The 25,315-nt window shown below is 42.6% G+C and overlaps 1 protein-coding gene across 2 annotated transcripts in view; it reads right to left on the bottom strand.

Annotated features, from left to right (window-relative positions):
- The window catches only part of LOC140713839 (sperm-associated microtubule inner protein 4), a 58,937-nt gene extending 36,913 nt beyond the window's left edge, over positions 1-22,024 (bottom strand). For both annotated transcript variants that reach the window (XM_073024410.1, XM_073024409.1), the window contains exons 1-3: positions 21,620-22,024; positions 5,829-6,008; positions 2,959-3,030 (exon numbers count right to left, since the gene is read on the bottom strand). In XM_073024410.1, the coding sequence (XP_072880511.1) occupies positions 2,959-3,030; positions 5,829-6,008; positions 21,620-21,765 (398 nt within the window). In that variant the 5' untranslated portion in view covers positions 21,766-22,024. The remainder of the gene's footprint in view (positions 1-2,958; positions 3,031-5,828; positions 6,009-21,619) is intronic.
- Between the last annotated feature and the right edge of the window lie 3,291 nt (positions 22,025-25,315).

Below are 25,315 nucleotides of genomic sequence, written 5' to 3' on the forward strand. Positions count from 1 at the left end.
TCAACTCACAGCTGTCATCAACATTTGGTAGGCATTCCCAGTTTGTGTTAATGTTTTATTTTAATTTTGCCCTGTTCCCTTTCAATATTTTTATTAGTCTCTGCATAAAGGAACACAGAGTACAAGAAGATATATGTCAAAAGAAAAAAATAAAATTGTACCAAATACATTGTATTAAAAATATAGTTACAATCACAAAATCCTGTATTAATACAAATTAAATTGTAATATTGAAATATAATAATATTGTTACACAGAAAAAAAACCCACTACCAAAGTCAGAGCTACTTAAAAAAGCACGAAAAAAGGGAAAAAAACTCTGCCCTGTTAATGATAAATAAAGACGTACGGTGTAATCTCATGGTTTTATTCCATTCCAGTCAGATCAGCAATGCCCCATGTATCTTATTTGTAATACAGTTCTGTCTAATGAAGCCATGAAACTATCAAGATTGAAGAAACACTTCCATAAAAGTCACCCTGAAAAGGCTACTTATGGTATTACTCTGTTCAAGAAGATGAAAGAAACATTTGACAAGTGTCACACACTCACGTCATTTGCTAAGAATGCTAAAAATGACCTCGGTAGTGGTCTCATTGCTTCTTATATTTCCAAAATGATAGCCAAGTGTGGAAAATCTCATACAATTGGTGAAAGATTAATAATGGCTGCTCTATCAGAAGTCCTCTGAGTAATAACTCTGTAATTCGTGGTATTGATGAAATGAGTGAAGATATTGAGTAGCACAGATATACAAAAAACTGAATTTGGGGTACAATTGAATGAGTCAACTTTGTGAGACAACGAGGCATTGCTAATGTACGCTTTATCAAAAATAGAAAGGTTTATGAACAGATTCTCGTTTGTAAAAAGTTAAAAACAAATAGTGGAGAATCAATCTACGATGAGCTCAAAATGTATATTGAGTATAAAAGTATTCTGATTAGGAACATGATTCCTTGTGCAACTGATGGAGCACCATATATGACAAGTTGCCATGCAGTGGCGTTTATGATAAAAGACATTCCAAGTCTGTTTGCAATCCATTGTGTAATTCATCATCAACATCTTGTAGCCAAAAACCTCAGCCAGTGACTTTTTTCAAGCATGACTTCTGTAATATCTGCTATCAACAGAATTAAAGCTCATCCATTAAATAGTAGAATATTTCACCAAATTTACCAAGCTATTGATGAAGCTTCTTCACATTGAAGTGCGTTGGCTGTCAAAAGGCAGTTGTTTAAAACACTGACGATGAGTCCTGACGAAGGGTCTCGGCCCAAAACGTCAACAGCGCTTCTCTCTATAGATGCTGCCTGGCCTGCTGTGTTCCACCAGCATTTTGTGTGTGTTGTTGTTTAAAACACTTCAATCTTTTTGACACTGTGGTTGAATTTTTGCTCAAAGTCAACAAGAGCTTTAGAAACAAGATTGAACTTTTACGTGGAGATGTGGCATACCTAGCCGATCTGTATGGCAAAATGAATATTCTAAATATAAAACTGCAGGGTGAGAATTTCAATTTAATTCAGGCAAAAAGTTCAATGTCCACTTTTATTGGAAAATTGGAAATATATAACCAAAACATTCGGAGAAGAATGTTCTCACAGTTTCCCTGCATGGAAAGTATGTACTCTCTTTCATAGGTGGTGATTTGCAAGAGTACTGCTTACACCGGCAGTCACTTTAGAGGATTTTCAGAATCCTTCAGAATTTGAACAATCTGGTAATTCTGCAGTGGGTAATTAAACCCTTTTCTTTATAAGATAGAGGGACAGGAAGAGAGCTTGCAAGAACCAATTACTGAAATTCAGAATGACGAAGAAGTAAAAATGCTCTTCAAAAATGTTGGCTTTCATGGTATGTGGCTACACTGTCATATGAAGTTTCCTGGTCTTTGGAGAAGAGCCAAACTGCTCTTCATCACTTTCCCATCCTCCTACCTTGTTGGAGGAGGCTTCAGTGCAGTGAACCACATATTCACAAAAAAACTGAAACCGCTTGGACGTTGTAATGCATGGGGAATTAAGGCTTTTGCGGTCTCAATTTGAACCAGATGTTTCATCTCTTGCTAAAAACCATTAAGCTCAAGGATCACAGTGATATTGAAGCTGCTGTAGATAAGTTTTAAACTAGTTTTAAAGACAAATAAAAATTTAAAGCAGAATATTTTTTCTCACGTTAGCATATGGCAGACATGTTTTTACATTATGGGAGCGCCAGAAAGTATATTGTGCCCAAGAGGGGTTTTGGCAAATATGAAGGTGCTTTGGGGGGGGGGGCATTGACAAGTAGGAAAGTGTTTTAGGAGCGTATTGCACTAAAAAGGTAGGGAAACACTGCGTTACACTAAATGCTATGCTACCATGCTATCCCTAGTTGTTCTTCTAATTTCCTGATCCCCTCCCCACTCCACTCCTCAAAATTGTCCTTGTACTCAAATCATGTCCACTCCAGCTCAGTCTGATCTTCAGCTCATCCCCCATGTCTTTTCCACTGATTGTATCCAGACCCCGTGATCACCCACAACCCATGCTCTCATCCACCCCAAAGTGATTTTCTCCCCACCACTCTCTCCTGGTCTCCCTATTCACCTAAGATGGAGAAAAGAGGTGCAAGTCCGGGGAACACAGGTACAAAGCCTGTCAAGCTGGTTGTATAGAAATGCACATGCAAGGTCTGGCATTTCTCAGTCCACTGAGCACAATGATACATACATTTGTTGCATCTATATACAGTATTGGCACCTTATGACCTCACACCAAACTAGTATAATCTCTTCAAATATGCAGCAAGCATTTTCTACATTTAAAATGCACACAAATGGAGCATACACATTGACCCATGTAACTAGATAAAGTTGTTCTGGACCTTAGCAGAAATACCCCTCTGCATGTTTCACAACTATTTTATATTCAATAGAACAGCATTTTGTAGAGAAAATCTGTGATACTTACAGCTGATCAGTGGGACGAAGTTGACTCCTCTTCAGCTGGGTGAGATCATAATATTGATCAATAGTAACATCGCTACACAGAGAGGGAATTAGTAGTCAACATGTTAGTAAAGCTTTTAAGTTCAAGTTTATTGTCATTCAACCATAAATATGTATACAGCTAAATGAAACACTGTACCTCTGAGACCAAGGTACAAAACACAGTATGAATGTTCATAAGGTCAGGAGCATTCAGCTATGAAAAATACTTATGTACAATACAGAAACTGGTGTGTGGTGAACTAGATATACCTGTCTGACTGCTCCTGTGGCTCCTCCCAAGACCCTGCTGACTGCCCCTGTGGCTCCTCCCACAGACCCCTGTATAAAGGCGACTGTGGCCTGCTGCTCTCCCTCATTTTCCCCAGGATGTAGTGTTGTTCTTCAGTCAATAAAAGCCGATATCTCCCTTCCTAAGTCTCGGCGTGAGTTATTGATGGTGCATCATGGTGTTACCTGCGTGTATTGACACATTGCAGAAGTTGCTGGAAAATTTGCAAGAGAGAAAAGGTGGAGTGATGTTTCGAAACTTGACATTTGAAAGCATAATTTTGCAAGCAAATCATATATAGATGGTTTGCAAAAGGTCCAGCGAGAAAATCCTTCATTGCCCACTACAGGCCTGCTACATACGGTTTGTGAGAGTGCAGATGAACACGAGCGAAAACGATCAAACCCAGAGGAGATCAAAGTTCTTATTTAGGTGTCCTGACAAAGGGTCTCACCCCGAAACGTTGACAGTACTTCTTCCTATAGATGCTGCCTGGCCTGCTGTGTTCCACCAGCATTTTGTGTGTGTTGCTCTAAGTTCTTATTGCAGTGTTTTGCTAGCTGTTAAAATGAATACCTCTATATATAAAATTCAGTGTGCGCTTGTTGTTGTCACAGGGCAAAAAAATTGCACAGCACAAGATTTTTGCATACACTGGTCATTACAAATTAGAGGGAATGTTGGTTGAGACACTTCACCTGATTCAGATGAAGGAATTCAACAATTAATATCGACTGCTCATCTCCCTTCACGGATGCTGTCTGACCCACTCCAGTGCTTTTTGTGTGGTTCCACATTTCCAGCATTGGCTAAATCTTACGTCCTCACCACGGCCTTTAGCTATTCCAATAATGCAACTTCTCTTTCCCACCAAGAAAGATGACAGCAGGAAATCATTTACACCACTGTTATCCATGTTTGTAACCCCAGCATTAGAAGATACCTGCAGAAGGTGCCTCTTATATCAGAAGATCTACATTGGTGAGCTAATCTCTGTCACTTGTAATGGATTTGTGCAGAACTGGAGAGATATCCTGCTATTCAGCGATTCACACCGTACACCCCAAACAACCAGCACATTGCTAGATACAGACTCTTCAGATTAAACAATAAAATAAATATAGTCAGCATTGTCAGAAGTGGCAAAAGCCTTTTAATGTATCTTTAAAACCACAGTAAGTGACATATGCTAAAACAAATGTAATTGAAAATGGCTAACATAGTTTTAAGGTGCCTTGAAGTAGGTACAAGCAGGATGTCAGAGGTAAGTTTTTCACAGCGAGAGAGGTGGGTGCGTGGAATACACTGCCAGCGATGATGATTGAGGCGGATGCAAAAGGGTCTTTTCAGAGACTCTGAGATAGGTGCATGGAGCTTAGAAAAATAGAGGGCTATGTGGTAGGGTAAATTCTAGGTAGTTTCCAGAGTAGGTTACATGGTCGGCAAAACATTGTGGGCTGAAGGGCCTGTAATGTGCTGTAGGTGTCTATGTTCTATGTTGCTAAAAGAACTCCAGAAATTTGCAGAAGTAACACCAATTGAGAATCACACGTCATTAATGAATGAAAATTTATCCATTTAAAGAGAAAGGAAAATTATGTGCCTTGTCATATGTATGACATGGGCAATCATGATCTTTCCATGACCATGATTGTTCTTGGCAAATTCTTCTACAGAAGTGGTTTCCCATTTCCTTCTTCTGGGCACTGTCTTTACAAGATGGGAGACCCCCATCCCCTAGCCATTATCAATATTCTTCAAAGATTGTCTGCCTGGCATCAGTGATTGCATAATGAGGACTTGCAATGTGCACCAGCTGTTCATACGACCATTCACCACCTGCTCCCATGGCTTCACCTGACTCTGATCGGATGCTAAGCAGGTGTTACACCTTGCCCAAGGTGACCTGCAGGCTAGCAGAGGGAAGGAGTGCCTTACACCTCCACTGTTAGAGACGTACCTCCACCCTGCCACCCACGAACGGTACCTCATTATTTCTTTTTTTTTTGGCACCGTTTACTTATTTTGTAATTTCATGTCTTTGTACTGTCCAAACAGAAAAGCAAGGACCTTCCTCTTTGGAGTGACGGAGAAGAGATAGAGGTGTATGAGGTAATGAGAAGCAAAAATAGAGTGGTCAGCCAGTATTTTTTTCCCTGGGGGGGGGGGCAATCACTAACATCAGGAGACGTACATTTAAGGGACATGGGAGATGAAAGAGGTTAGATATTTTTACACAGAGTTGTGGGTGCCTGCACAACATTGCTGGGAATGGTGGTAGGAACTGATAAAATAAGTTTCAATGAGATTTCCCACTCCTTGCTCATTTTTCTAAACTCCAGCAAGTTCAAGTCCAGCACCATCAAACACCAATCTTTTCATTCCTGGGATCATTCTCCTAAAACTCTCCTGGACCCTCTTCAATGCCAGCACATCCCTGCTTAGACAGAACTGCTCATGGTACTCCAGATGTGATCTGACTAATGTCTTATAAAGCCTCAGCATTACATCCTTGCTGTTACGTCAGTTATTTCATAAATCAAAACAACTTAAGCACAAACCTAGGAAGAGGGTATCCACCATAACCAAAATGTTTGTGCCCCTTCACCACTACTGTTGGATACTTGGCCTCTGGCTCGTGATGGTTGGGTAGTCCCGGTGTCCTGGCTCCTCCACGTTCTCCCTCGGTGCCCCAGGGAGTCCGGGGACCCTTTGAGGCATTTCCCAAATACTGAGAATATCTGTGGCAAAAAAGAAAACACAATATGTTAAGTAATGTCATGCCATATTTATTTAAGCAAAATGTTGTAATATCAACACCTCACAAAGGAATATCAAATTACTAAAACTTAAAGACAAAAAATCAGTGACGTTAGAAATATGGATGACTACACGTGCAAAGTTCAAAGTAAATTTATTATTAAGTTAGCTATATGTCTCTGTATATACCACCCTGAGATCTGTTTTCTTGCAGGCATTCACAGTAGAGCAATACAACAGAAACACAACAGAATCAATGAAAAACTACACACAAAGACTGACAATCATTGTGCCAAAGACAAACTGTGCCAATACCAAAAGAGTAAGTAAGTAAATTATACTGAGAACATGAGTTATAGAGTTCTTAAAAGTGAGTCCACAGGTTGTGGAATCAGTTCAGTGTTGTGGTGAGTGAAGTTATCCACGCTGGATCAGGAGCTTGGTGGTTGAAGGGTAATAACTGTTCCTGAACCTGGTGGTGTGGGAGCCAAAGCTCCTGGACCTCCTGCCCAATGGTAGTAGTGAGAAGTGAGCATGGCCCTGATGTGGGACAGTATGCAGGGACTTTACGCTGTCATCCTCTGAGGACACAGGAGACTGCATATGCTGGAATCTGGAGCAGCACGTTATCTGCTGGAGGAACTCCGTGGGTCGAGCGGCATCTGTTGGGGGTGGGATTGATGAAGGAGTTCTCGATGGTCAGGTCTAAACTGGTAGTGGAGAAGGCCAAGGAGGGAGTGATCAATGAGGGAATGGAAGAGCAACAGAGAGAAATAAATGAGACAAATGAAGTGAGGTAGGAGGAGAAGGAGGGGTGTTTGAAAGTTGGATGCAGCTGCTGGAGGGAGACACAAGGGCAGCCATTACTGGACTCTGATGAAAAGGAGGGGAGAACAGTGGGGAACCATTAGGGGAGAGGTGAACGGCAGATGGAAACAGAATCAGATAAGGTGGGCTTGGGAGGGAGGGGAAACCCACAGGAGAAGTGTGTGTGTGTGTGTGTGTGTGTGTGTGTGTGTGTGTGTGTGTGTGTGTGTGTGTGTGTGTGTGTGTGTGTGTGTGTGTGTGTGTGTGTGTGTGTGTGTGTGTGTGTGCCAAAAGGGGAAAAGGCAGGTGATTGGGGACTAGATTGTGTGAGAAAGGGGACAGAAAGAGGACGGTCCGCGGAGGGAGGAAAGGAATGAAAATGAGACAATACTATATATATTGGGGTGGGGGGGGGGGGTGTTGGAAATGCTGAACAGTTACCTAAAATTGGAAAACTCAGAAGTTCGTACCATTGGAACTGCAACTTATGTGGAATATGAGGCTGACATCAGGGACATTTAAGAGACTCTTAAGTAGGCTCATTGAAAACTGGAGGGTTGTGGGATATGTAGAAGGGAAGGGTGAGATTGATTGTGGAATAGGTTGGCAGAACATTATGGGCCAAAAAGCCCAGGTTGTGCTATACTGTTCTATGTTCAATGAGGTGTCACTATTTAATTTGCATTGGGCCTCAACTGGTAATGGAGAAGGCCAAGTGTGGGATTAAAAAGGGGAATTGAAATGTCTGTAAAATTACACATCGTTCACCTATCAGATTCCATTACTGGTAGTCTATTGTGTTCCTACTAATCTCCCTACAACAGCCATTTCCAACCTTCAATCTCCCCCTCCCCCACCTCTCTCGCATCGTTTTCCTCTCTCTGTCTCACTTCATCCATCATTCACCCCACCCCTATCTCCCAACTCCAACCCTACCTAGCACTACCTGCCTGTTAACCTTCACCTCTCCCGAGTCCAACCTCAGGCCCCTATCTCATCACCCCTCTGCCCATCTCTGAGTGCTGATGCAGAGTTTCGACTGGAACTTCGACAATTTCTTTCACAGATGCTGTTCTCCAGCAGTTTTGTTTAAAATTTTGAGATACAGTTTAGAATAGGCCCTTCTGACCCTCCGAGCCCTAAAGCCCAGCAAGCCCTGATTTAACCCAAGCCTAATCATGGGGCAATTTACAATGACCAATTTCCAACCAGAGCACCCAGAGGAAAACCAGAGGGTCTCAGGAAGAACGTAGAAACTCCTTCCAGACAGTGGTGGGAATTGAACCCATGTCTCTGGGACTGGAAAGCGTTGTGCTAATCACTACACTACTGAGCCAGACTTCTTGCACCCTATTTCGGAACTTTTCGTCACAAACAAGTACAATTATAGTTTGCATTTTATAATTTGTTTTTTTTTTCTTTTCAAACAGGTTTAATAATTTGTGTTTTGACTAGCAATTTCAAACCCGCTTATTAAACATTCTAATCTAATAAAAAACACAGTAGCATATCTTTGATGAAGCACTACCATCTAGTGGGCATTTTGAGGTAAAACACCTATAATGCAAATGGTCGAAATCTCAGTATTTTGAAGGAATTGATTTTCAGTGAATCAACTTTTATTATGATTAGTAGAATTCACTATTTCCAGTAATAGTAAACTCTTAAATTTCCCATTTCTAAAACCTCAACAGGTTTTTACCAAAACACCCATTTATCTTATTGAATAAAGGTAAAAACACAATATATAAACACAAGAGATTCTGCAGATGCTGGAAATCCAGAGCAACACACACAAAATGCTGGAGGAGCTCAGCAGGTCAGGCAGCACCTATGGAGAGGACTAAACAGTCAACACTTCAGTTGCCATATATCTTGTTCTGCTTTCATTAAAAGACGGGTAACTAACTTTAAAGTATCGATGAACATATTGTATCTGGACACCGAGATACGTTTCCTAAATGCACGTCAATAACCAGGAACACCAATTAGAGAATTGTAGGAAATACTTGATAACTCTGTCGAGATGTCTGGCAAGGTTTTTTGGGGAATACATAGACAATTCTTGCCATCACCTTTATGGCATCATTATGAATAGATTAAGATCATTCAGCCAGAATTCCTTTGTTCTGACAACTGCCCAGGCTGATTTAGCATCACCGTTCCCAATGTCCACTTCTGACATGCAAAGGTTCACAGAGACAGCTTCAATTGTTTTGCAAGAAAGTTAGAAAGCAAGTGGTTAGCGTGACGCTATTACAGCTCGGGGTAGCAGAGTTTGGAGTTCAATTCTGGCATCCTCAAAAAGCAAGTTTATACATCCCTTCCCGTGAGCACGAGTGTTTCCCCCCACAATCCAAAGACAAAACGGTTATAGATTAATTAGCCATTGTAAATTGTCCTGTGATTAGGCTAGGGTTTAATTGGTGGGTTGGAAAGGCCTGTTCCACAGAGTATCTCTAAATAAATAAAAAAAATAAAACTATGTACATAATCCAAAGAATTCATACTCACTACCGCTGCCAGTTGGTACATCACGTGTTAAAAACCCACCAGACAATGACTTTGCCTATCAACTATACTCTTCATTAATCAAAATTGATTCCAACTACTAAAAGACACATTGCATTACAATCACTTAATTCCTCAGTTTCATAACTCAATAAATTGCCTGCAAATCTTTAGTTTACTTCCGAAGCTACAAAAAACCCACTTCCTGTATTCAGATATTACACATTCCAATCCCCACTTCCTGTATTCACATATTACACATTCCAATTCCCACTTCCTGAATTCAGATATTACACATTCCAATCCCCACTTCCTGTATTCACATATTACACATTCCAATTCCCACTTCCTGAATTCAGATATTACCCATTCTTGATGAACCTGGCCGTGGTTTGATCTTGGCTTCTTTAGCGGTTAATCTCCAGCCTCTCTGCTCCTGATCATCTTATACGCAACTCAAAATATTGAGTATGGGAGATGGCATTTTATATTGAAGTTGTGGAAGACTTACTTGGAGTATTGCTTGCAGTTTTGGTCACCTTTCCATAGGAAAGGTGTAAGTAAGATTGAAAGAGTCCAGAGAAGATTTACAAAGATGTGGCTTGGTCTGGAGGGCCTGAGTTATGAGGAAAGACTGGATAGTTTAGGAACTGTGGTGGGCTGTATCAAAGGTGGAGATGAATCAGAATACAGGAGGGAGATTGAAAATTTGGGTGAGCGGTGTAATAGCAACAACCTCTCACTCATTGTCAATAAGACCCAAAAATTGATAGTAGGTTTCAGGAGAGGGAAACCAGAGGTCCATGAGCCAGTAATCATTGGAGGATCAGAGGTGGAGAGGGTCAGTAACTTTAAATTGCTGGGTGTCAGAGGATTTATTCTGGGCCCATCATACAATTTCGAAGAAAGCATGACTTCCTCAGGAGTCTGCCGAGGTTCCGCATGTCATCAAAAACCTTAGCAAACTCCTCTGGATGTGTATTGGAAAGTGTATTGTGGCCTGGTACGGGAACACCAATGCCTTTGAGCGGAAAATCCTACTAAAGGTAGTGGATTCGGCCCCGTACATTATGAGTAAAACCTCCCAACACCAGGGAGCATATCTACATGAAACATTGCTGTAGAAAAGCAGCATCCATCATCAAAGATCCTCACCACCCAGGCCATGCTCTTTTCTCACTGCTACCATCAGGTAGAAGGTACAGGTGCCTCAGGACTCACACCACCAGGTTCAAGAACAGTTACTACCCCTCAACCTTCAGGCTCTTGAACAAAAGGGGTCAGCTGCACTCATTTAAGGACTCTTTTATCTTGTTATTTATTGCAATGTATTATCTGCATTTGCACAGTTTGGTTACAGTTTTCAGCTCCTGTTTATAGTTACTGTTCTATAGATTCGTTAAGTATGCTGCAGGAAAAGAATCTCTGAGTTGTACGTGATGACATGCATGTACTCTGATAAAAAATTTTACTTCGAACTTTTGAACTTTGAATTTATTCCTTGGAACATAGAAGGCTTGAGGGGAGATTTGATAAAGGCATACAAGATAATGCGTAGATAGGGTAGATGCAAGTAGGCATTTTCCAGCGAAGTTGGATGGGACCATAGCAAGAGGTCCCAGACGTTCTCTCATCTCCCTCTCCCAAAAGCCTGAAAGCACATTGCACCAGGCACCAGGGCAGCTTCTGTCCCACGGATATCAGACTCGAGCATGATGAGATGGACCCTTGGCCTCACCATCCATCTCGTTTGCGTTTCATTGTTTACCTCCACTGCGTCTTTCAGCAGCTTTTACACTTTATTCTTCACCGTTATTGTTTTGCCTCATTCGGGAACAAGGCGTAATAATTTGATCTGCATGAATTTGAGCATAAAGACCAGCTTTTCCCTGTATCCTGGTCCGTGTGACAACAATAAACCAATACCACTGAGTTCCGTCAGCAGTTTGCTTCTAGCTCCAGGTTTCAGCATGTGGACTCTCTTCTGTCATCAATTAGGACCAATTGACCTTCTAACTTCGATCATCACAGGTGCTCTGTGGTTAACTCGGAAGCTGAGATTGAGTCCTTCTGCCCACCTAAATCATACCTGATTCCATCTACCTGCGCCATATCCCTCTAAAGCCCTCTTATCTATCCAAACTTCTCTTTAAAGTTACAATTCAGCTTACATCTACCACTTCTGCTGCCAGCTCATTCCACACTTCCATCACCCTCAAGTTCCCCTTAAATATTTCATGTTCACCTTTAACCTCTGACCTCTAGTTCTAGTCTCATGCAACCTCAGAGGAAAAAATATGCTTGTATATACCTTATCTATCCCCCTCAGACCTCCTCTCATTCTCCTGCATTTCAGAGAATAAAGACCTCGTTTTTTTTAACCTTTCTCTATAATTCAGGTCCTCCAGTCCCAGCAACATCTTTTGTAAATTCTCTGTACTCTTTCAATCTTGTAGAAATCTTTTTTTAAAAATAGAGTCAGAGAATACTACCACACAGAATTAGGCCATTTGGCCCATCTAGTCCATGCCAAATTGTTACTCTACGTATTCCCATCAACCTTCACATAGACCACAGCCCTCTGAAACCCTCCCATCCATCTACTTAACCAAACGTCTCATAAAGGTTGCAATCGAACCCGCATCTACCACCTGTGTTAGCAGCTCGTTTCACACTTGCACCACCCTCTGAGTGAAGAAGCTCCCCCTCAGCTTCCTTTTAAATGTTTCACCTCTCACCCTAACCCTATGACCTTTAGTTGTCATTTAACCCAACCTGCATGCTTTCATCCTCTCGGTACCCCTCATAGTTGGAGAGGGTTGCAGGATATAGTGCATTAGGTAGGTGTGGGCAAAGCTCAGCTATGGGATTAAACTTACCAAGATTAGTGGTGCAGCCGACAGCGAGGAAGGCTATCAAAGCTTGCAGTGGAATCCTGGCTGAAAAATGGCGGACGGAATTTAATGCAGACTAGATTGAGGTGTTGCACTTTGGGAGAACAAACTGGGTTTGTTACACAATGAGTGCAAGGACACTAAGGAGTGTGGTAGAACAGAGGAATCCGGGAATACAGATCCATACTTCCTTGAAAGTGGTGTCACAGGCAGATGGAGTTGTAAAATAAACTTTTGGCACACTGGCCTTCATAATTCAAAGTATTGAGTACAGAAGCTGTGATGTTTTAGTGAGGACTAATTTGGAGTATTGTGTGAAGTTCTGGTCACCTACCTACAGCAGAGATATCAACAAGATTGAAAGAATGCAGAAAAAAATTGACACAGATGTTGCCAGTACCTGAAGACCTGAGTTATAGGGAAAGGTTGAATAGGTTAGGACTTTAGTTCCTGAAGATTAGGAGAATTATGGGAGATTTGATAGAGGTATGCAAAATTATGAGGGGTATAGATAGGGGAATTAAGATATAGATAGATAGGAAATATATAGCGAGCACAGGACAACCTCTTACTCAATGTCAGCAAGACCAAGGAGCTGATTATTGACTTCAGGAGGAGGAAACCAGAGGTCCATGAACCAGTCCTCATTAGGGGTGCAGAGGTGGAGAGGATCAGCAACTTTAAATTCTTCAGTGTTTTCATTTCAGAAGATCTTTCCTGGGCTAGCATGTAAGTACAATTATGAATTAAGTACAGCTGCACCTTTACTATCTCAGAAGTTTGCAAAGACTCAGCATGTCATCTAAAACTTTGACAAACTTATATAGATGTGTGATGGAGAGTTTATTGACTTGTTGCATCACATCCTGGTATGGAAACACCAATGCCCCTGAATGGAAAACCCTACAAAAAGAAGTGAATACAACCCAGTCCACCACGGGTAAAGCCCTCCCCACCATTGAGCACATCTACGCAGAGCTTTGTCGCAGGAAATCAGCAGCCATTATCAAGGACCCCCAACACCTAGGCCATTGCTTTCTTCTCACTGCTGCTATCAGGAACAGGAGCCTTAGGACTCACATCTCCAGGTTCAGGGACAGTTATTACCCTCCAACCATCAGGACCTTGAACCAGCAGGGATAACTTCACTCGACCCATTACTGATCTGTTCCTACAACCTATGGACTCACTTTCAAGGACTCTTCATCTCATGTTCTCGATATTTATTGCTTATTTATTATTATTATTATATATAGGCATCCGATAGTCTTGTGAGACCACAGATTTGTGCCTTGGAAGGTTTCCAGGGCACAGGCCTGGGCAGGGTTGTATGGGAGACTGGCAGTTGCCCATACTGGCAAGCCTTCCCCTCTCCACGCCACTGACGTTGTCCAAGGGAAGGGGACTAGGACCCAAGCAGCTTGGCACCGGTGACGTCACAGAGCAACGTGTTGTTAAGTTCCTTGCTCAAGGACACAACGCGCTGCCTCAGCTAAGGCTCGAACCAGTGACCTTCAGATCACTAGACCGATGCCTTATCCACTAGGCCACGTGCCAACATTATTATTTCTTTTCTATTTATACAGTTTGTTGCTTTTGAACATTCGTTGTTTGTCCTTCCTTTTGGGTGTGGTCTTTCACTGATTCTATTCTGTTTCTTGGATTTACTGTGTATGCTCATAAGAAAATGAATCTCAGGGTTGTATACGGTGACATATATGTAGTTTGATAATAAATTTGCTTTGTACTTTTGTAAATGTAAAAAAGCTTTTCCCACTGAGATTGGGTGAGACTAGAACTAGAGGCCATGGGTTAAGGGTGAACAGTGAAATGTTCGAGGGAACCCCGACTGGAAGCTTCTTCACTCAGAGGGTGGTGAGAGTGTGGAATGAACTGCCAGTGAAAATGGTGGATGGGGGCTTGATTTCAACATTCAAGAGGGTTTTGGATAGGTACTTGGATGGGAGGTGTGTGGAGGGCAGATGGATATGGGAGTAGGCAGACACGGAATAGATGGGGTGAAATGCCTGGTTCTGTGTTGTAGTGTACTATGACTGACTGCCTCTACCCAGCACAACACTCAAACTTATCCTTGTACTTTGTAAAATTATTGGCCACAAGATACAAAGAAAGAGTCAGATCTCATGGACATGATACAAGCGGTTTTCTAATTTGCTGGATTTCACCCCCTTTTGTTTAAAACTTTAGGATCAATATAAATTTGAACACCCAGTTGAACAATAGCTCTTTCATCCACGTAAACAATACATTTAGACTGCTATTGACTGATTCTTTTACATGGGACCAGTACTAGAGCTATTAGCATTAATCACATTATTGGTAAAACCAATAGCACTGTTTATCATTTATTCATCTGGATTACTTTTCCTGACAGGTTACCAAGCTGCAAAGATAAAAAAAAACATTTAACATAATGGCAGATAAACCCTATTAATGCATCTCTTGTTAGAGCTACCCTGAATTGAAAAGGCAACAATATAAGGACCTATTGACTCCTTGTGATGGAAATAATAGTGGAGGGAGGCCTGATAAAGGAGAACAAAACGACCATAGCGAGGGCTGATCTTGGTTCTGAAGAATGAAGTAGAGATAATCAAAACCTCTAGGTAAAGGTAATATCTTAAAGGTAAAGATATTAGATAAGTGAACAGAAACTCATCGGGGTGGTTTACAAGTCCTCTAACAGCAGTTTTCACTGTTGGAGAACTAATCAAAAACTGGGGAGTCTGTAGCAGAAATAATACAACCATGGAGGAAATTAATCTTCATAATGACTTGGCAAATCAAATTGCCAAATATAATGTGGAAAATTACTTAATTGAATGGATTTGGTACCAGTATACAAAGCAGTACAACATGGGACCAACTAATCAGCAGACTTAACATCGCATTATCATCCCCTTGTTATGTACCCCTACAGTTCATATTTTCTGTGGACAATCACTTTAGAATGTCGGGAGAATGAGACTGGCTTTCGGACACTGTTTGGGGGGGCGAGAGAGGAGAGGGAGGGAGGGAGGGAGGGAGGGAGGGAGAGAGAGAGAGAGAGAGAGAGAGAGAGAGAGAGAGAGAGAGAGAGAGAGAGAGAGAGAGAGAGAGACTGCTCAAAAGATTGATGTTCTAGTTTCTCCGAAAGTTGTTTAACTTTCCGCCTCCTTGTAAAAGTTCTTACAGAGAGAGGAGGACAGAGCAGGTTGATGGACATCTGGTATCCAACATGTGGAGATAAAAACCAGGTCCGCTGTTACACACACACACGGAGTTTCGGACACTGGACGAGCTTTGTTGCGCCCACAAGAAGGTGGGGTTTTTGGAGGATCGATCACTGGCTCACAGTGTGAAAAGGTGCGACCGGCGGGGAATTATTTGCGTGTCCACCCTCGCCTGGGTGATAGTTCCACCACTGAAGAACAGTCGTACGTGTTATGGTCACAGTCGGTGACTTCAACAGGATTTCAGAGGACAACGAGGATTTCAGGAGACAACGGGAAGACCGATGGCATCAGCTCACCTCTCATCTCTCCAACGTTGCTCAACTAACTACCTCGAACTGAACTGAACTCTCTTCATCATCGTAAGACTCTATCCATTCACCCCTGGGTTTGAAAGAGCCTAGTTTTGTTCCTATTTCCATACCTATGTGTATATATAAATATATATATATATATATATATCATTGCTAACCTGTTTGCTATATCTGCATTTATAGTGCTGTATTGCGTAGTTACTAATAAATTCTAATAGTTTATGGAAATACCAGACTCCAAAGTGTTTTCCATTTCTACTGGTTCTTTAACCAGGGTACACGACACCCTTTTGTTTAAAACTTCTCAGCTGCTCTGATTTTATATAAATGGGCTTTGTTATCAGGAATTGTTTTATAAAAATAGGAAGTGCTTATTTATATAGATTAATGAATTTATACAGTGGCTCACTAGAGTATGTGTTGGAAATCTGGCAAAAGTAGAGTAGCAACACACACAAAATGCTGGAAGAACTCCTCAGGTCAAGCAGCATCAATGGAAATGTATAAACAGTTGACATTTCGGGCCAGGACCCCTCTTCAGGACTGAAAAGGAAACAGGAAGGTGACAAAATAAAAAAAAATAGGGAGAGGGGACGGAGGCTAGCTGGAAAGAGATAGATGAAGCCAGGTGGGTGGGAAAGGAAGGACTCTGACAGGAGAGGAGAATGGGCCATAAGAGAAAGGGAAGGAGAACGGGACCCAGGGGAGTTTAGTACGCCTATGTGATGCTGTCATGGAGTGAAAGACCCTTCTTGTACTCAGACCACCTTCCTGGGGAAGGAAGAGCTCCTCTCTAAGTGTTTAGTTGAGCCAATAAACTGGCAGACACAGGTTATGATTCGCCTTAAAATATATACTTCGGAATGCATTGGCTCGAAATCAGTGTTTCTTTCACGATATTCCTAGATATCTTGCACTAAGATTGCTTTTGTTACTTGGGCGCTAAGCACAATTGGATTCAACTGACAGAGGCCAAATGATTTCAGAGAGCAATTAATTAATCATGTGACTGACATTCAATTCATCTAAATTCCCCAACTTTGCTCGCCACATGACACCAGGCTCACCCTTTCCCATCACAGTTCCTAAAAGCAGCACAAATGTATTGTTTCTCTGTTCAAAGCCCAGAGTCTCTACCACTGTTCCCTCTCTGCAGCGTGGGTCTGTGGCCACACAGTTACAGAAACGCTTCCACACACGTAGCCTTTGCTGCCGCACAGCTGGAGTAAAGACAGACAAGAGAAATTGACAAAACTTGAGAAATTTCCTTTGTTGTACTGTATTTCATTAGAGCCTTCAGTTAATGAATAAAATAAAAAATATGTCATTCTTCAGTTTTCATTCTAAATATTCATAGCATTCATATTACAAAAGCGCAACACAGTTTTCAGGCTTTGTAAAAATTTTCTGCTTACAGCAATGGCTGGTCTGCACAATCCTAAAAAAATTAGAGGGAATGTTGGTCTCAACCCATTATTGTCCTGCAAGTTTTCTACCCTTTAGTCCATGACCATTTCATATCGGAGGCCTCCTGACTAGTGTGAAACCCTCTGCACTCACTCCAGTTCCACTGCAGGCAGCCTTTAGACAATATCATGATGTACAGCTGGTGTTGTTAGTTGGCGTGGTATTCTGGTAGCACAGTAATGCAGCCTGTTGAGTTACAATTTACAGTTTGCAGGCAGCAGAGCAATTGCCCCTTGCGTTTGTCTTTTTAGCTCAGGTAAAGGCCCTTCAGCCCACAGTGTCTATGCTGAGCATGATGCCAAATTAATCTAATCCCTCCTGTCGACACATGATTCTTCCACCCACTGCCTGTATAAAGGCCTCTTGAACACCACTATCAGATTGACCTCCACTACCACCTTTGGCAGCACGTTCCACAGAACCAAAGAATATTGCAGCACAGAAACAGGCCTTTTGGCCCTTCTTGGCTGTGCCAAACCATTATTCTGCCTAGTCCCACTGACCTGCACCTGGGCCATATCCCTCCAAACCCCTCTCATCCATGTACCTGTCCAAGTTTTTCTTAAATGTCAAAAGTGAGCCCGCATTCACCATTTCATCTGGCAGCACATTCCACACTCCCACCACCCTCTGCGTGAAGAAGCTCCCCCTAATGTTCCCTTTAAACTTTTCCCCCTTCACCCTTAACCCTTAACCCATGACCTCTGTTTTTTTTCTCCCCTGGCCTCAGTGGAAAAAGCCTGCTTGCATTCACTCTATCTATACCTATCATAATTTTATACACCTCTATCAAATCACCCCTCATTCTTCTACACTCCAGGGAATATAAAGTCCTAACCTATTCAACCTTTCTCTGTAACTCAGTTTCTCAAGTCCCGGCAACATCCTTGTAAACCTTCTCTGCACTCTTTCAACCTTATTAATATCCTTCCTGTAATTAGGTGACCAAAACTGCACAGAATACTCCAAATTCGGTCTCACCAATGTCTTATACAACCTCACCATTACATTCCAACTCTTATACTCAATACTTTGATTTATAAAGGCAAATGTACCAAAAGTTCTCTTTGCAACCCTATCTACTTGTGACGCCACTTTTAGGGAATTTTGTATCTGTACTCCCAGATCCCTCTGTTCTACTGCACTCCTCAGTGTCCTACCATTTACCTTGTATGTTCTACCTTGGTTTGACCTTCCGAAGTGCAAAATCTCACACTTGTCCGCATTAAACTCCATTCGCCATTTTTCCACCTATTCCTCCAACTGGTCCAAATCCCTCTGCAAGCTTTGAAAACCTTCCTCACTGTCCACTACACCTCCAATCTTTGTATTATCGGCAAGTTTGCTGATCCAATTTGCCACATTATCATCCAGATCATTGATATAGATGACAAATAACAATGGACCCAGCACTGATCCCTGTGGCACACCACTAGTCACAGGCCTCCACTCAGAGTAGCAATCCTCCACTACCACTCTCTGGCTTCTCCCATTGAGCCAATGTCTAATCCAATTTACTACCTCACCATGTATACCTAGCGACTGAATCTTCCTAACTAACCTCCCATGCGGGACCTTGTCAAAGGCCTTACTGAAGTCCATGTATACAACATCCACTGCCTTTCCTTCATCCACTTTCCTGGTAACTTCCTCGATAAACTCTAATAGATTGGTTAAACATAACAAAGCCATGCTGACTGTTTCTAATAAGTCCCTATCTATCCAAATACTTGTAGATCCTATCTCTTAGTATTCCTTCCAATAATTTACCTACTACCGATGTCAAACTTACTGGCCTATAATTTCCCAGCTTACTTTTTGAGCCTTTTTTAAACAACAGAACTACATGAGCTATCCTCCAATCCTCCGGCACCTGACCCGTGGATGTCGACATTTTAAATATTTCTGCCGGGGCCCCTGCAATTTCAACACTAGTCTCCCTCAAGGTCCGAGGGAATACCTTGTCAGGTCCTGGGGATTTATCTACTCTGATTTGCCTCAAGACGGCAAGCACCTCCTACTCTTTAATCTGTATAAGTTCCATGACCTCCCTACTTGTTTGCCTTGTTTCGATAGACTCCATTCCAGTTTCCTTAGTAAACTACTAAGGCAACTACTACTCTCTGCCTTAAAAATAAATTGTTCCTTGCCTTTCCTTTCCCCTTTTCTTTCTCACTTTAATGCTATGCCCTCTAGTATTTGACATTTCTACAGAAAAGGATTCTGGCTGTTTGTCTTAACTCTGTCTCCCTTAATTTTATAACCTTCTATCATCAGGTCCCCCCTCAGCCTCTGACATTCCATTCCAGGCAAAAACTATCTAAGCTTGGCCAGCCTCTCCACATAGCTAATGCCATCTATTCCAGGAAAACCTCTTCTGACCCAACTGCAAAGCCTCTACATTGTTCCTGTAATGGGGCAACCAGAACTACATGCAATATTCTGAGCGTGGTCTAACAACTGCAGCAGGACTTCTTAATTCTTATACACTATACCCCTAGTGATGAAGGTAAGCATGCCATAATTCTTCTTCACCATTCTATCTACTTGCATTGCCCCTTTCAGGGAAGTATGGATGTGGACTCCAAGATCCCTCTGTACATCAAAGTTTTTGGAGGTACAGCCATTAACTGTGTACTTTCTCTTTACATTATAACCTCCCAAAGTGTAACCTCTCACACTAGCCTCAATCTGCCTATAAGTGATCTACATCCTGTTGTATTCCTTGATGACCTTCTTCACTGTTGCAACTCCACCATCTTCACCAAAGGAGGTCTAAGGCGCTCTTTCCCTCCGCCAGCCTGCAGGTCACCCTTGGGCAAGGTGTAGCATCTGCTTAGCACCCTCTCCTGACCCGGGTCACGTGACGCCTTGGAAGCAGGTGGTGGATGGTCATATGAGCAGCTGATGCATATCACAAGTCCTGGTTATGCGATCCCTGACAGTCTCTGAAGAGTATTGATAATGGCTCGGGTCACCCATCTTGTAAAGACACTGTGCAGAAAAAGACAATGGAAAACCACTTTTGCAGAAAAACTTACCAAGAGCAATCATGGTCATGGAAGGAGCATGATTGCCCATGTCATATGACATGGCACAAGACAAACGAATGAAGACCTACATCATCATTATATATCACAAACAACAGAGGTCCCAGCACTGATCCCTGCCAAACACCATTGGCAATAAATCTCAAGCTAGCACTTTCCACCACTACCATCTACAGACAAGCCGAATCTCAATCCAAACTACCAACCCATCATGGATCCTCTGCGTCTTAATCACCCACCCTGACCAACCTACTGTGAGGGACCTCGTCAAACACCTGAGATAACGTCCGTGCAGATAACATCCATTGCCCTACCCTCATCAAGAACCTTGGTCAGTCATCTCCTCAAAAAAATTCAATCAAGTGAGTTGTCCTGCAGAAAACCCCACTGACTATTCCTAATTAACCCATGTTCTTCCAAATTGGAGAAAGTCCTGTCCATAACAATCTTCTCCAATAATTTCCCTACCACTGATGTGAGGCTCACTGATTGAAAATTTCCTGAATAATCCCTATTGCCTCTTGTAAACCAAGGGAAACATTAGGGACCCAGCTCTAGCTCCCCACATTAAGTTGTAACTCCAGTGCTCTTTATAGGTTTATATGTTCTCTCCCACAGCCTGAGCACGGGAGAGTAGTGGTTAGCACAATGCTTTACAGTATCAGCAGCCGGGGTTCAATTCCCACCGCTGTCTGTAAGGAGTTTGTACGTTCTCCCCATGACCATGTGGGGTTCCTCTGAAATGCCTCGGTTTCCTCCCACAGTCCAAAGGTTGGTAGGTTAATTGGTCGTGGTAAATTGTCCCGTGATTAGGCTAGGATTAAATTGGGGGGATTGCTGGGCGGCTCGGTTTGATGGGCCGAAATAACTAAATAAATGAGGTTGATGTAAAATTGTGAAGGGTGGATGGTGAAACCTGGTCTACGCTGATGGGAATATAGGTAAAGAATACAGATAAAGTTACTGGGAAATAAGAATGATTGGTGAGTAGACACGGTGATGGACCGAACGGCCGCTATGTCCCACGGAAACATCTACTCTGGAATTCTCGCCCCAACAACCCCCCTCCCCACCCTGGTTCATTCCAATTGTAAAATGTGGACAAAATATTTTCCTTACACTAAAATCCTGAACTTGTTACTTGAGGCAAGTTTTTTTTCCCCTGTAAACGAAGCTGTGCAGGCGTTGTGTACACATAGGTGAGTGTGTTAGTAAAGCAGATCGCGTCTTTCTCGGTCAGTGGGGCATTTGAACTCGGACCCTCCCCACCCCTCGCCCCCGGTCAGAAGTGGACCGTGACCGGACACGTCTCTCACCTGATGGCTGACACAGTGGGGCGCTGGGGAACCTGCAGCGGCGTGATCTGCACATTGGACTCGTAGGTGGGTGACAGGACTCTGAACCTTTCAGCTCCTGGGTGGTGGTGAAACGGATCGCCGGGCGCCGGCCGAGCCACCTCCATGGCCTCAGCATTCGCCGATCACCCTCCCCGGGTCTTGCCCACCGACTGTAACGCGCGGTTCCCGGGGAAACTGGGCGGCCGCCGGTCGCCACTGCCAGGGAAACGGGAGCCGCCCGCCCGCCCGCCGGCCGGCATTGGACAGTCGCTGGGTGACGGCAGATCGGGGACAATGAGCCTGGATCAGCGGTGCCGGGGAGGGCAGTGGCTGCCGAGCCCTGGGTTGGCCCTTTGCCCACACCAGAAGAAACTCCACCCGTCGTCTCTAGGGGAAGTGAACAAAACACAAACCGGGAACGGGAGGCTCACAGCGGGGTGTCACTCGGTCTTACCCTCACTGGCTGGATTCCCTTGGGGCAGTTCGCCCCTCTAGGTGTACTAGTTGGGGGGGGTGGGGGAGACAACGTGGCCGGCAGGAGTTTGTTGGGCAGAAGGGCCTACATACATGCAGCATAACTCTATGACTTCAACCTTAACTGTTGACCATTCCTCCAGAATCTCTGAAAACTGCCCTACATTTACTATTATTAACTAGCACCTGTCCTTCCTCAGCCCGCAGACGACACCACAGCAACATTTACTCGGCACACTTCCCTAAGCGCGCCATAAATCTAAAATAGTATCAGAAGATGTTGGGAACACCTATAGGAAGAGAACACAATTACTTTCAAAACAAAGAGGGTTACCAGCATTTTAGTTCGTAGTGCCAGAGGGCGGTGAATCTGCAAATTCATTGCTACAGGCGGCTGTGGACGCCAAGTCATTTAAGGCATAAAGAGTTTGCTAAGGTTGGGCATGACATCTAAAACTTAGACACATTTCTATAGATGTTTGGTGAAGAGCGTCACAGCCTGGTATGGAAATACCAATGCCCTTGAGTGGAAAATCCTACAAAAAGTAGTGGATGTGGCTCAGTCTATCATGGGTCAAGCCCTCCCCATTATTGAACACTTCAAAAAAGCATCCACTATCCAGGCCATGCCCTCTTCTCACTGCTGCCATCAGGAAGAAGGTACAGGAGCCTCAGGACTCACACCACCAGGTTCAGGAATAGTTCTTACCCCCCTCAGCCATCAGGCTCTTGAACCAGAGGAGTTAACTTCACTCAATTACATTCGCTCTATCACTGAACTGACAACCAACTCCAACTCCTGGCCTTCTAATGACAAAGAGAAAAGGCTGGTTACTGGCGCCTTAAGACCGGTGGCTTTGGGCAGATGGGGCTCATCAGTTGACAGCTAACCTAGGAGAAGGGAAACTCTGGTCTCAACCCCCCGCTGCCTTGCAGCTACACCCACTCATTGGGAAGGATTTGGGAGTAGAAATCTAGAGCTGGAGTCCCCAAGGCAGTCCTAGGTTGAGTTCAACACTGACTGGAAACTCCTGCGACGCTGCTGGTGCCAAACTGTATTGGCCACTGCCATCCTTTGGGTTCATCAGCTGCGTGGAGAGGGGGAGCTTGCTCTCCGCATCGTACTGCCCTGGTTTGAGTTTCATGTAGACAGCTGGGACGCAACGTTCGTAGTCAACCCCGAACAATGGAGGGTGTCAAATGTTGCGGGAAGAAGGCAGGAGAATGGGGTTGAGAGGGATAATAACTCAGCCATGATGGATTGGCAGAGCAGACTCAATGGGCTGAATGGCCTAATTCTGGTTGTATATCTTATGATGTTTTAGTTATGTAAAATACTGAAACTTGACCATCTTCCACTTAGTGACTGACTCCTATGTGAAGACACAACTGCCCTCTTCTTTCTTAAGAGGGATCTTATAGAAACATATAAAGTTACGAAATGGATAGACAAGGTAGAGCCAAGAATGTTGTTTCCACTGGTAGGTGAGACTAGAACAAGGGAACATAGCCTCAAGATTCTAGGAAGTAGGTTTAGGATGGAGATGAGGAGAAACTGCTTTTCCTAGACAGTATTGAATCTGTGAACGACTGCATAGGGAAGCTGTGGAGGCTACCTTTTTAAATATATTAAAAGAGCAAAGTCCAAGAGGTGCAGAGATAGATAGATCCTTAGTGGAATTCAGCTCCATTGCTACCCATTTAGGGCAGTCAGACTGGCTATGGAAAAAAGACCAGAAGATAAGACAAACTCCCTAGTAGTTTGCCTAGACTAATTGTTAATCCTCTTGTTAGACATACTCTGTGAATATGGGCCCAATTTAGGAAATTTTATGGTTTCTATGGTTTTTCCCTTTCTAGTCCTATTTTACATAATCATCTTTTTCTACCTTCTATGCATGATTCAACATTTTATGATTGGTGTAGAAAGGGCATTATGAAGATCTTTTCATTGACAATCACTTCGCATCTTTTCAACAGTTCTCTGCTAAGTTTAATCTACCTAATGCCCACTTCTTTAGATATCTCCAAATTAGACACTTCATTAATCCTTTATTACCCAACTTCCCTGAGATGCCCGAGAAAAATGCTATGGACTTGTTTCTTTCTATTAATCCATTGTGTAAAGGTTTAATATCTTTTATTTGTGATAAATTAGTGTCCTTACGGTGCGCCCCTTTGGATAAAATCAGAATGGCTTGGGAGCATGACTTATCTGATGAGGTTTGGGACTCGATTCTCAAGTCGGTTAATTCAACTTCTCTTTGTGGTCGCCACTGTCTTTTACAGTTTAAGATTGTTCATAGGGCTCATATGTCCAAATCAAAATTATCTTGATTTTATCCTAATATTAGTCCTCTTTGTGATAAATGCAAAAGTGGCGAGGCTTCTCTCATTCATATGTACTGGACCTGTCCTAGTCTAGAGAAATTTTGGAGGGATGTTTTCTTAACTTTATCCTGTGTTCTGAATCGCCACTTAGAAACTAACCCTTTAATTGCTCTTTTTGGTTTCTTGGCTGAGACAGATATACTTTTGAGTTTGACTAAACGTTGAATATTATCTTTTGCTTCTCTCCTGGCTAGACGTCTAATTCTTCTTAGATGGAAAGATGTTGCCCCACCCACGCACACTCAATGGCTTAACGATATTATGTCCTGTTTAGATCTTGAAAAAATTCATTACTCAATTCTTAATTCGGACATAAAGTTTCATAAGGTCTGGGGACCTTTTATTGAGTATTTTCATAACTTTCCTTTTGACTAAGTTTCTTTTTCAGTCCCTTGCTTTCAGCTTTTTTTTTGGTAGTAGGCATTATTATCTTCTGTTTTTAATTGTATTTACAGTTTTGGGGGTTTGAATGTTCTGATTTATATTTCCTACATTTTGCTCTGGTTGGTCTGGAGTTTTTTTGCGGGGTTGGGGGTGGACACTAACTTTACATGACTTCAATTTGGGTGCTTTTTCAATTATTATATTCTGTATTATATTACCATTGTATGTTTATCTTGCACCGTATTAATTTCCCATTTCGTTCTTGTTTTTTTTTGTAGTGTTGTAGAAAATGCATAAAAAAATCAATTAAAAAAAAGAGCAAAGTAAATTTGTTTTCGAATTACATATACAAACCGGAGATTCATTTTCTTGTGGGCTCTTTTGTAAAAGAAGCACAATACAATTAGTGGAAGACCGCACACAACA

Source organism: Hemitrygon akajei, chromosome 20 (assembly GCF_048418815.1).
Source record: "Hemitrygon akajei chromosome 20, sHemAka1.3, whole genome shotgun sequence".
In the NCBI taxonomy this organism is placed as follows: Eukaryota; Metazoa; Chordata; class Chondrichthyes; order Myliobatiformes; family Dasyatidae; genus Hemitrygon; species Hemitrygon akajei.